Source organism: Panicum virgatum, chromosome 4K (assembly GCF_016808335.1).
Source record: "Panicum virgatum strain AP13 chromosome 4K, P.virgatum_v5, whole genome shotgun sequence".
Taxonomy (NCBI): domain Eukaryota; kingdom Viridiplantae; phylum Streptophyta; class Magnoliopsida; order Poales; family Poaceae; genus Panicum; species Panicum virgatum.
The window spans coordinates 20,200,653-20,212,650 of NC_053139.1; the positions used below are offsets into that span (position 1 = coordinate 20,200,653).

Genomic DNA, 11,998 nt, shown 5'->3' on the forward strand with positions numbered 1-11,998 from the left:
AGGTTTATCAATCCACGGAACAAGTGTATTACTATGCTTAACTAAGCACTAATGATGTTGGTAAAAGATCTATATTGAGTGTTTGAGTGTGAAATAGATCTAATCTAACCAATCTAATCTAATCTAGACTAGTGAGCAATGATAGATGTGTGCACAAGATATGAAGAGCATTTGTCCATAGGGTCTAGGATCACTAGAGATGTAATCGCCAAGCAACGAAGAACGGATCTAATCTACCAAAGGTGTGTTCCAAGATCAAAACCTTTCCCTCCCGCATACTGTCACTACACGAGGATAATCGGTAACGAATCAACAAGAACACGATAGTTGATGTAATCTAAGTAAACCGTGCAAGAGCAAAGCAAACTCAAAGCCAAGTCGCGAACTATTAGGCATCAAAGCATCATCAACAAGAATCGTGATAGATCAATCTCATAAAGGATTCGGCAATTACAACTCAAGATCTCCTTACAACCCCATGAACAAACGAGGACTTTACCCCATGAAGCTAAGCGAAGCGTAGTCGATCATGGTGACGAAATCTCCGGCAAGGGATGGATCCCTTGCTGTCCTCCAACTTGCAACGGCGCCGAGGGATGATGAGGCCTCCGGTGTCGCCTTTCTCTTGTGTCTAACTCGAATGTATCTCTGGATGCTCTTCTCTGCGATCTCTGCGATCTTTTCTGCGGTCCTCCTTGCGATCCTTTCTTTTGACGGCGGCTTCGGGGTATTTATAGGCAGATATGGTCGGTGGTTTTGGTAAAACATAGATTAGGGTTGACGCATACTTCGCGCCGAAGAAAACCGAGACCGATTGGGCTCCGAAAAGGTCTAGGCCGGCCGGCCCAAGGACTCCAGGCCGGCCGGCCCAAGGACTCCAGGCCGGCCGGCCTGGGCCTTTTCTGGCCCCTTTCGGTCCCATCTTTTGCGTGTTGATTCTTCCTTTTATTCTTCATCTTAGCCCAGTTGTAACCATGCGTCAAAACATCTCCGAAAATGTCCAAATTCCTGTCAAAATACAACATGCTCCAAAATCCAGGACAAAATCGAAAACGGTCAAGTTCGGGTGCCAAGTGGCGGGTTAGTACATGAATCATCCCGAAGAATTTACCAAAACAACTCCTAATCATATAGTAAAATGGGTACTTAAGGAGCGCCAACAAATATGTAGTGCAGCTAGTCACTGACAATGGAGCCAATTTCAAGGCAGCGGGAAGGATTTTAATGGAGAGGATCCCACATTTGTTTTGGACACCTTGTGCTACACATTGCTTGAATTTGATGTTGCAGGACATTGGAGAGATAAAGGATTTCAACACAGCAATCAATTGGGCAAAGAAACTGTCTAGATTTATCTACAAGCATGGAAGGCTTCTTGATCTTATGAGGGATAAGATAGGTGGAGATCTTGTGAGGCCAGCTGTGACTCGCTTTGCTACTTCATATCTCACATCGGCAAGTATGCATCAGCACAAGAATGGTCTGGAAACTTTATTTGTTAGTGATGAATGGCAGGCTAACACCTTGTCTAAATCTGCTGAAGGACAGCAATGTCAAAAAATTGCCCTTTCATTGCCATTTTGGAACAAAGTGGAAAATTGCCAAAGAGCTTCTCAGCCACTCCTTGTTGCTCTAAGAATAGCTGATGGAGATGAGACACCAGCAGCTCCTGAGATCATGGCAGCAATGGATATTGCAAAGAGCTCCATCAAGGAATCTCTGAAAGACAAACCTAGTTTACTTAATGAAGTAATGGGGTGCTATGAGAAGAGGTGGGAAAATCAAATGGAGCAAAAGTTGTATGGTGCAGCCCTATTCTTGAATCCAGGCAAGTTCTTTGCTATAAGGGAAAATGACAGGAGACAAGCTGCAAGGCTATGGTCCATGTTCAATGATGTTTTCTGGAAGATGGACTTGGATGATAATGAACAGACCAAGATTAGTAAGCAAGCTGATGATTACAAAAGATCTGAAGGTGATTGCTTCTCAAAGCCATTAGCAATAAGAGATAGAGATAAAAAAGAATCCTAGTAAGTAATTCTATAATTGTTTGTATTGCAGTTTCTGTTCCTTTACTTCTCCACTTTCTTTGGTATTGGTAATACACTGAGCATTGTATTTATATTGCAGTTCTTTGGTGGGGATCATATGGTGGCTTAGCATATGAGCTCCAAAGTTTAGCAAAAAGAATCATAAATCTTTGCTGTTCAGCATCTGGATGTGAGCATAATTGGAGCGCATTTGCTCATGTAAGTAACTTAGTAGTAAATACTGCTAATAATTGGAGTTTTGTAGCAATATTCCTCACAAACCATTCTGATTTTGTATTATTTATTTGTGCAAGTCCGTACCAAAAAGAGAAACCGATTAGAGCACAAAAGGCTGAACAAGTTGGTGTATGTTAGCTACAACCGGAAGATGGCAAATAGATTTCAAAAAATTAGAGAACTCGGTTCCAAAGGAAAGAGATCGAACCCGCTGCTACTTGAAGAGTTTCAATGGGAGAATGAATGGGTTGATGGAAATTGTGAACCAGTTCACACAGGAGCAGCAGCTGATGATGCTGGCAATACTTTGACTTGGGCTCAAGTGGATGTAGCTAGTGAGGCAACTGAAGCTCTACGGGGTCATGGCTTGCCTAGGGTTGCTGCTGCTCGTGCTGCTGCTACTGTCAGCCATACTTATGCTAGGAAGAGGAAGCGTCCAAGGAAGCAGCGAGCTACAGATATTGCTGAAGAAGATGACAGTGATCATGAGATGATAGATGCGGCAAATGACCAGCTTGATGGATCTGATTCAGAAGCAATAATGGATCAAGATCAGGAGGATGCAGATTCTGGAGGATGTGCAATAGCTGCGTCCGGAGGCTTCCAATTGAATTCTGATTTGCTTAATTAGATGCATGGCTGTCTTATTTTGTTGTTGACTTGTTGAACTCTTGAATGGTGTTGTGTTGAGCTGACAGCTGAGCACTTCAGCTTTTGTTGTGTGAAGTGTGAACCAATTTATGAACTATGTAGTATGTAGTTATATATTGAACCTATTTAGTGATCAAGTCATGTGCTTTTTTAAAAATATATATATTTATTCTTTGCTCTTCTGTTGTACTACTATTATGTTCTTACTATATGGCTTATTCTTTGCTACTTACTTCAGTTCTTTTCTTTGTAATTTCAGATTCAACAGCAAATCAGCGAGGGTATGGACTATGGGACAGGAATGCAGAGTTCTGGACAGTTCACAAATCATCTCTCACAAGTAAGTGAAAAATCGACCATCATTGTTGCCTTCGTGCTTGCTTTTTATTAAGTAATATGAAGTACATATATCATATCGGTCATGGGACACATAGGATGACTAGCCAGACGACTAGGACCGACTAGGCTCGACTAATCGGCCAGTCGACGACTAATCGCGACTAGTCGTCTTATCGGTCCCATGGCGACTAGATCCGACTAGACGATTTGAAAACATTTCATGGACATGGCTACCCTTTACTTTCTTTCTTTTTTGGGTCATGTTTTTTGGCATGGATTTCCTTCTTTTAGTGTAGGCATGTCTCTCTTTTTTTTAATAGGGGTCCTATCTGGAGAGAGATCATAAAAACATGGAGCATTTATTCCCTGGATGAATGGAGGATGCTAATTCCTAGTGTAGTAATTTTGCAAATGAAAGTGGAGTGTGTCTGATCTTGATCAAGAGATTATGAAAGGAATCTCATTAGAGTCGTAACAATTTGACAAAGCTCTATGAAATATCAAGTAGCATATGTATAGGATTTTCAATATTTATAACATATGACTCTAGTAGAAATTTATCATCATTAAGGAACTTATCTTTTCCTTTTATTTTGAAAACAAAGACTCCAAATATCATGTTTTAGTCAAAACGAGATTGTAAGGCTCTATTTACCATATCTATTCTCACAACAACCCAGACTCGGATAAAGCATAGAACTAACACGACCAAGATGAATCTAAGGTCGTTCTTAATGGAATATGTCAATTATCTAGAGTACTATGTCATCTTTAGAGGTTTAGGTTGATGAATGAAACCTCTCATTATGTATAGTTTCACTTCACCATTTCATATGTTAGATATTGTATTTAATTATATACAATGTTGAGATCAAATGTGCCATATGAATTGTGTAACCACTAGAAATTGTAACTGAATTAATTACTAGCACATTAGGTATGACTATATGGGATCAAGAAAAGTTGGGATGATCAAACTAAGAGGCTGTTTGGATCCGGGAGCTAAACTTTAGCCACATCAAAGAGAATCTTACTATTTGAAGTATTAAATAAAGTCTAATTATAAAACAAATTGCAGAACTTTGGGGCTAAACTGCGAGATAAATCTAAAGAGGTATATTATTCTATAATAAGAAGATGGTATTATAGCACCACTGTAGCAAATCATAAATTAATTAGGCTCACTAGATTGGTCTCTCGAATTAGCACTCATATGTCAAAAAAATTTATAAATATATTTTATTTAATACTTTCAATAGTAAGATTCTCTTTAATATGACAAGGGTTAAACTTTAGCCCTAGAAACAAACATGATCTAATTGCTCTCAATGAGGTTTCCATTCCAGTTTCAAAGTCTCGGTAGTTGTGTACACTAAGTTTCGTACCTATATAATACCAATTTTTCTATCTTTTTATTAATTCTATGCCTTGTTACAATTTTACCTACATGATATGCCATTTAATGGAAATAAAACTTCTATGAAATTTGCATTGAGATTGGTCTAAATCACCCAAGCAATTTTGTCTTTCAGTTTCTACGCATCTCAGCAATTGTCCAACAATTGAGGCGCTGCAGCTTGTGGGATGAATTTACCTATTTGTACTCTCTTGCTAAAATCTACTGGAAGTTCTTATAAAATAGGAAAGAAAAAAAGTTCCCCACATGTATGTTGCCGATTCTTCAGCGCCTTACCATCGTCGTCAGGGCGCACTACTTGCTTAGCTTAACAGCCATAACACTGTAGTACTGTGGTTGTTTATGGTCAGATAATTGCTGTTGTTGTCCTTATCGTACTGCTTAGCTTAACTAAGACTCAGAGCGCTAAGCTATTAGTGCTATCGAACAATTGTCAGTAACACTTGCAGTAAAACAAATTCTATTTGGATTTAAACTTGAAATTTGGTAAGTTGTATGGCCCATGCTCTGGTAAAAGGCCGGATGAATGCATACAATATTTATGCTTTTAATCGATGTATATATCTATGCTGATTTATAAACTGTCACTGTTTTACATATTACATGGATGTAGCTCTCTTTACTGACATGAAAAGGTCATCCATATAATGCTAATTAAGTACCGTAATGATCATGTGTGTTATCATCGCATAATGATATAATTCGATTCCACAATGATATAATTGTTAAAATTATGCTGGAAAATCAGGGGGATCTGTACAACCATGAGAGCTTGGTAGCCGCAGTGAAATCTGCAGATGTTGTGATCTCTGCAGTGGGTTACACTCAGCTGCCAGATCAAACCCACATTATCTCAGCAATAAAAGAAGCTGGAAATGTAAAGGTGATTTAAATCTCATGTGTGCATATCTGTTGGTTTATTTTGAACACTTTACTGTCGAAGGTTGTGGTTTTATGATCTATCAATCATGGCCCTAACATCCTGGGCCTCAAATTGATCCACTGGCCCTTTGTAAATAAGAAGGAAAAAAAAAAGAAAAATGAAGAAATAGATAAAAGGAAGACTGCTCACTATCTTTGTTTTTCCTAAGAAAAGAATTGTACATTTGTTTCTGGTTGTAGCATTTCAGTTTTCTATTTCCTCCGGTCATAAATTTGAATCCATTTAGGTTTACTAAGTCAAACTTCTTCAACTTTGGCCATCGATATCTAAAATTTTATATAGATTAGCAACATAAGAATGATTATTAGATTCATTATGGGAAATACTTTCATAATATTTAAATCTTGGATTGGCAATCTATATAAAATTTTTAGATAGTGGTTGAATTTAAAAAGTTTGGCTTTGGACAAACCTTGATGGACTTTTATTGATGATCAGAGAAAGCAGTTTAACTCCATGCAGGAAACAAAAAACTCTTAAAGGCAAGCTAATTGATTCTATTATTTGTTTATCAGATATTTTGTAGAGTGTTATGGCTGTTGTTGGGATTGAGATCGTGAGAGAGGGAGAGGGCGGTGGTTGCTGGCGTGCTACAGTACCCGCGGTGCTACAGTGCCGCGGGGACTGTTCATAGGAGGAGGGATGCGAGGGCGAGGGAGCGGCGGCTAGGGTCTCTTGAAGATACGGCGGACACCCTCCTTGTGCTGGACCTGCACGTAAGTAGCCGCCTGGATCCCATGGAGACCATCGGAACGAGAGGGGAGGACAGGTATCGCCACCGGAAATTAGTCGCAACAGCGACCAGCGGAGACGTCCTCGTGGCGGCCGGTGACGGAACGTGATGACGCTAGGCGATGTGCCTCCGCCGATGACAAGGAGGAAAGCGCCTCCCTTATCGCTGCTGTAGAATTGGAGTTCGCTACCTAGCGCGCGCTTGAAGACAACGGCGAGTTGGCGCGAGCGCTGGTGGCCTTCCGACGGGACAAGGTCGTGCCCCCATTTGCCGAGGTCGTGCCCCCAATTGCCGAGGTCGATCGCTGTCAAAGCCGCCTCTTGCATCTCCAAGCGCATCTTCTGCGGCCGACGCCGCGCTAGGAGGCCGCGTGCTGCAGCCTGCAGCCACACCGCTGCAAACACATGGCAGGCATCCTCCCACACAAACGCCTTCTTCTTCCCGAGCTGTGGCAAGGCTACTGCTGCAGGGACGACTGGATGCCAGCAGCACGCTGCAACTGGCAGCGGCGGCGGCGCTGCCTGGGTGCCATCTACGCCTCCGTAGAAGATGCCCTCGCCGTGCTGCTGTTGAGGCACGGGGTTAGGGGCGGTGAATGATGGGAAGGCGGCCGCGACCCTTGACTCCAACAAGGTCAGGCGGGCCTCCATGCGCGCCTCCATGTCGCCCATGCTGCTCGGCAGCTTGGTCATTAGAGCGGCCAGACCCTCCATGGTTGGCGGCGGCGGTGGTGGCTCAGACTTGTCGTCGCCTGGCATATCTAATACCGGATGTTATGGACGTTGTTGGGATTGAGATCGTGAGAGAGGACAGCAGCGATGGGCGTGGTTTTGGAGCTGTAGGGGCGCTAGGAACGCCGGCCGCGGGGCTTTGCCCACGGCCGGCAAGAGGGAAGGGATTTCCTTCTAATCTCTTGCTTGATTAGATTGATACATCTCCTCTCCTTATATAGAGAGGTTTACTTGACCCCTAAGCAAGCGACTAATTAACCTTAATGGGCTAAGGCCCAATAGGCCCTTGACTCCTCCTCCTCTAACATAGAGTGTTCCTATTTGTTTCCTCTGATTGCCTGGCAGTTCTTGACTTTTGGCTTCACTAGCTCTGCTAACATAACTACCAAATATATTGTGTAAATGTTGAAGGTTTACTTTTCCATATGCTATTGGGATCTGCAGGTATCTCTCGTGATCCGAGTCTGATGATGGTAATCACTTTTCACTTTTTTCAGAGATTCCTGCCATCAGAGTATGGGAATGATGTGGACCGTGTGCATGCGGTTGAGCCTGCAAAATTAATCTTTGCTGGCAAAGCTCGTATAAGGCGTGCCATTGAAGCTGAAGGGATTCCGTACACCTATGTATCATCCAACTTCTTTGCTGGTCATTTCTTGGCAAGTCTTGGACAGATTGGGGTTACTGGCCTTCCAACAGATAATGTTCTCATCATGGGTGATGGAAATGTTAGAGGTAAGATTAGTCACTATTTGCCGACTTACTTGATGGGTGGTCCAATGAAAGCAATATATACTTTTAGAGTTGTGTACAACGAAAGCACCTAATGAAGATATACACTTCCATTTATATATTTGTTTGTGTTGACAACAGCAATATTTGCGGCAGAGGAGGATGTCGGCACCTACACAATCAAAGCTGTAGATGATCCAAGAACCCTGAATAAGATCTTGTATTTGAGGCCACCGAGCAACATCTTGTCTCATAATGAGCTTGTCTCACTCTGGGAGAAGAAAGTTGGAAAGAGGTTTGAGAGGGTGTACATTCCAGAAGATGAGGTCCTAAAGAAGATTCAAGGTCAAACCAAAAACTTGCTCAACTAGTTGCAGTCTGCATTTATTTGTCTCTTCCCCTACATGCATGTTTTCTTATGACAAACTATTTTGTCCTGATTTTACTTGCTTTGGTTTGCTGCAGAGTCTGCGATTCCACTGAACATAAGGATGTCAATAAGCCATTCTGTGTGGGTGAAGGGGGACCACACCAACTTTGAGATTGATCCTTCATTTGGAGTTGAAGCCACCGAGCTTTACCCTGATGTCAAGTACACTACTGTCGATGAATACCTAAACAAGCTCCTTTGAACTCCTATATCCTAAGTCTACTATTCAAATACATCGAAATATAGGAAAATATATGCTGTGATTAGAAACCCATGGCTTTAAAATATCACGAGACCTCAATCGTGTAAAAAAAAACTTTCCCTAACCTTGAAGCCCTGTGTGGCCGAGTTTTATTGTTGGCTGTGATCATTAAAAGTACCAACAAGATTTCTAGTGCTATTGCCACGCGCGGAACAGTAGGTATATCATCTTTGAACATTGCTCGTCTTCATATCTTTTAACTCCTATACCCCCTATACCATGGAGCAGAGATCTATCCAAAGCCTCTTTGCTCTAAAGGGTGAGTTTCACGAGCCACCCACATTCTTCAAAACCAATTCTCACATCCATCTATACACTCCGCCCTAACTTGATATCTGGTTAGAGAACAATGCTTCTGTGGACGCAATAATGAAAATCTGTATCATCACCTGCGAGAGTTTGAATAATTGTGCACGTGTTTTGGTGATTTCGGGTATGACATAAGAAACTTTAAAGTTGAAGTTGTTCCCCTTTCTCTCTTATGGAAGGGGCGAAATAATGGTAATACTCATATAGTGGGAAATGCGAATGGTGATTAGGATAACCTTAGAGACAAGTTCCGTCTTATGTTTTTTCCCATACGGTAACGCTATCAATCTTACGTTCGGACGGTCAGATGCCACTGCTGGCCCCACCTTCCACCACCGAGAGGCTTCCAGTTCACTCATTGCCACGTCATCCTTTTATCCGCTCGCGAGGAATCATTTTGCGCTGTGGTCGAACCTGTTGCAATCTCGTTCCTCCAGCCCGTGGCTGGCTCCCAGCGCCTCCGCCCGTGCTCGCCGCCGGTCCGTGCCCGCCCTGCCGCCGCCTTCCCCTTCGTGCAGCGCCGCCGCTGGCGGCCCGTGCTCACCGCGCCGCCGTCCCTTCCTTCCCCGCCGTGCAGCGCTGACGCCCGTGCCCGGCAGCACTGCATGAAAGTCGCCGCCCGTTCCTTTCCCGCTGCGCAGTGCCGCTTACTAGCTAGTGCGTGCTACCCAGGGCTGATTTTCCATCCAAATATAGCGAATCCACAGTTTTCATTAGCAGGATGGAGTCCTCTCGTGGTGGTGCACCTTGTTCTGATGACACAAGCAGCGGCGGCCTTGTTGACGGCAGCAGCAGCGTGCGGCTGTTCCCGTGCCTGTTCTGCAGCAAGACGTTTGTCAAGTCGCAGGCGCAGGGCCGGCACCAGAACGCGCACAAGAAGGAACGCATCACTGGCAGCAGCTGGAACCCCAGCAGCACGGCGCTGCCTACCCATGCCCACTATACCGCCCGCCCGTGCCCGCCGCGCCGCGCCGACGCCTGCTCGCCCGGCCCAGCAATGTGTGCTAGCTCCGCGTGAAGGCCGCCACCCTCTCATCCCTACCTCGCACCCCCATCCTGGTCCTTGTAAGGCCCGCCCAATTTGACACCGTTTTAAGCAAATTGCTGACCATCATTCTTAAGATGAGAGATAGCACATGTTCACCTAAGAGCGTGCCACGTGCTAACCCACATCTAGAGACTTCGACAACCAACACGACATTCACTTAAAACGATATCAAATTCGGTAGTCTCGGTACGTGCTCCACAATATGCCCAAGATCAAGCACAATACTGTTTACAAAAGATACATCACCAAAGAACCATAAAGAACAATTTTAACCATAAAAGAGTACAACAATTAATTATTACAAGTTCAACATAGGAGGGTTCAAATTACAAGCCTTGGGCTCACGAATGACATAAAAGAGATATGAAATTAAAATTTAGTGTTTCAACATGCCCTCACATACGTAGCAGATCAATCGGTAAAAGCATAACAAGCAATGACGTTTTGCTCAAGGGCACCATTGCGGCCACAACAACCGAACACAACTTCCGGCTCACCTGCAACTTAGTTTAGAAAGCAAGATGAGTACAAAAGTTACTCGCAAGTCTTACGCAATTTATATAAACAAGGATTATGCACGAAGCTCAAGAAAAGGCTCTAAGGTTAAGTTGTTATTGCGCAAGCATGAGCTCTCTAACCAACACCTAGCTCTTTAGCAAAATTATTTATTCTTGCCCAACCCACGACTCAAGTTTTAGTTGATTATGAGTAAACCAAGTAATTGACCATAAAAGTAACATGAACCATATCCACCATAACCAAAACTTCTACAAAGAGTTCATGGGATAGTGAGCTTGCTCATAACCAAGAGCGCGGCAATTCGAATTGATATAAACCTTGCAAGAGTGTACTTCTTTACCCACACGACACAAGGACCATGCGGCTCACCCAACGGGCCAAGTTAGATGAGGGCGTACTCGCGTCAACCGTTCCCAACAAGGCTCAACCATTGAGGGTACGCCTAGCTTGCGCGGAGAGTCACCTAGGTCCACCGGGGACACCCCTAGGCCTTTCTACATAGCCCCTTGGCCACACATCTAGGACCGGGCCTCAATGACCAAGTCAAAGGAGGTAATTGGCTCATCTTTTCTATTATTTCGGATATGTGGTAGCACAATAGCCCCTTGGCCACACACCTAGGACCAGGCCTCAATGACCAAGTCAAAGGAGGTAATTGGCTCATCCTTTCCATTATTTCGGATATGTGGTAGCACAATAAGTTGCTCAAAACCGATGGCATCCACAGACGGTCCTTAAACGATTCGAGCGGACTATACCTCCAGGACTCCTTTCTCTAGGCTCCATTCCGCCCAAATCACGAAACCAATCTTCCAACATAACCAAGCTTTCCAACATATCCTAAACCAAACATGTGCGATCAAGGATAACCAAGTGGGTGTAGTGTGTTCCTAATCCAAGAATTCGTTACAAGTTGTAGATCAACTCTAAGCATAGCTAAGCATCTAGTCAAAAATTAATTAAGGATTCATGCTATTGTGCACAAGGAAATTGTCGGTGTCCGGACCTCGCGGTCTAGCACTAACTAGTAATGATGCTGCGTGTCCCAGTCTCTAGATCGTTGATGAAAGAGAAAACACAATGATGCCGGGTTTATCCTGGTTGGCCAATGGGGCCGTACGTCTAGCAGAGAGGCACTGTATTCTTGCACCGGGGTGCTTGTAGTAGGGGGTACAAGCTTGAGCGAGGGAGGGAGAGCTCCAAAGTCTCTAGATGCGCTAGAGTTGATTGAGGCAAGTGTCAATATGTGAAATGGTGGTGAGTGTATATCTGCTGCTTGCTTGCTTGTGTTCAGGCTCAACCATTGAGGGTACGCCTAGCTTGCGCGGAGAGTCACCTAGGTCCACCGGGGACACCCCTAGGCCTTTCTACATAGCCCCTTGGCCACACATCTAGGACCGGGCCTCAATGACCAAGTCAAAGGAGGTAATTGGCTATCCTTTCCATTATTTCGGACTTATGTGGTAGCACAATAAGTTGCTCAAAACCGATGGCATCCACAGACGGTTCCTTAAACGATTCGAGCGGACTATACCTCCAGGACTCTTTCTCTAGGCTCCATTCCGCCCAAATCACGAACCAATCTTCCAACATAACCAAGCTTTCCAACATCTCCTA

At 43.9% G+C, this 11,998-nt stretch overlaps 1 protein-coding gene across 2 annotated transcripts; it reads left to right on the plus strand.

Moving 5' to 3' along the window:
- The first annotated feature begins 5,006 nt into the window (after positions 1–5,006).
- Positions 5,007–8,649, plus strand: LOC120703437 (phenylcoumaran benzylic ether reductase Pyrc5-like). 2 transcript variants are annotated; one of them, XM_039987534.1, is made up of 4 exons: positions 5,007–5,557; positions 7,579–7,816; positions 7,970–8,158; positions 8,279–8,649. In XM_039987534.1, the coding sequence occupies exons 1-4, from the start codon at positions 5,408–5,410 to the stop codon at positions 8,443–8,445; spliced, it is 744 nt and encodes a 247-aa protein (XP_039843468.1). In that variant the 5' UTR covers positions 5,007–5,407; the 3' UTR covers positions 8,446–8,649. The 2 variants fall into 2 exon arrangements, with proteins under 2 accessions (XP_039843468.1, XP_039843467.1); XM_039987533.1 differs by having other exon boundaries at positions 7,955–8,158; positions 8,279–8,643.
- The last annotated feature ends 3,349 nt before the right edge of the window (positions 8,650–11,998 follow it).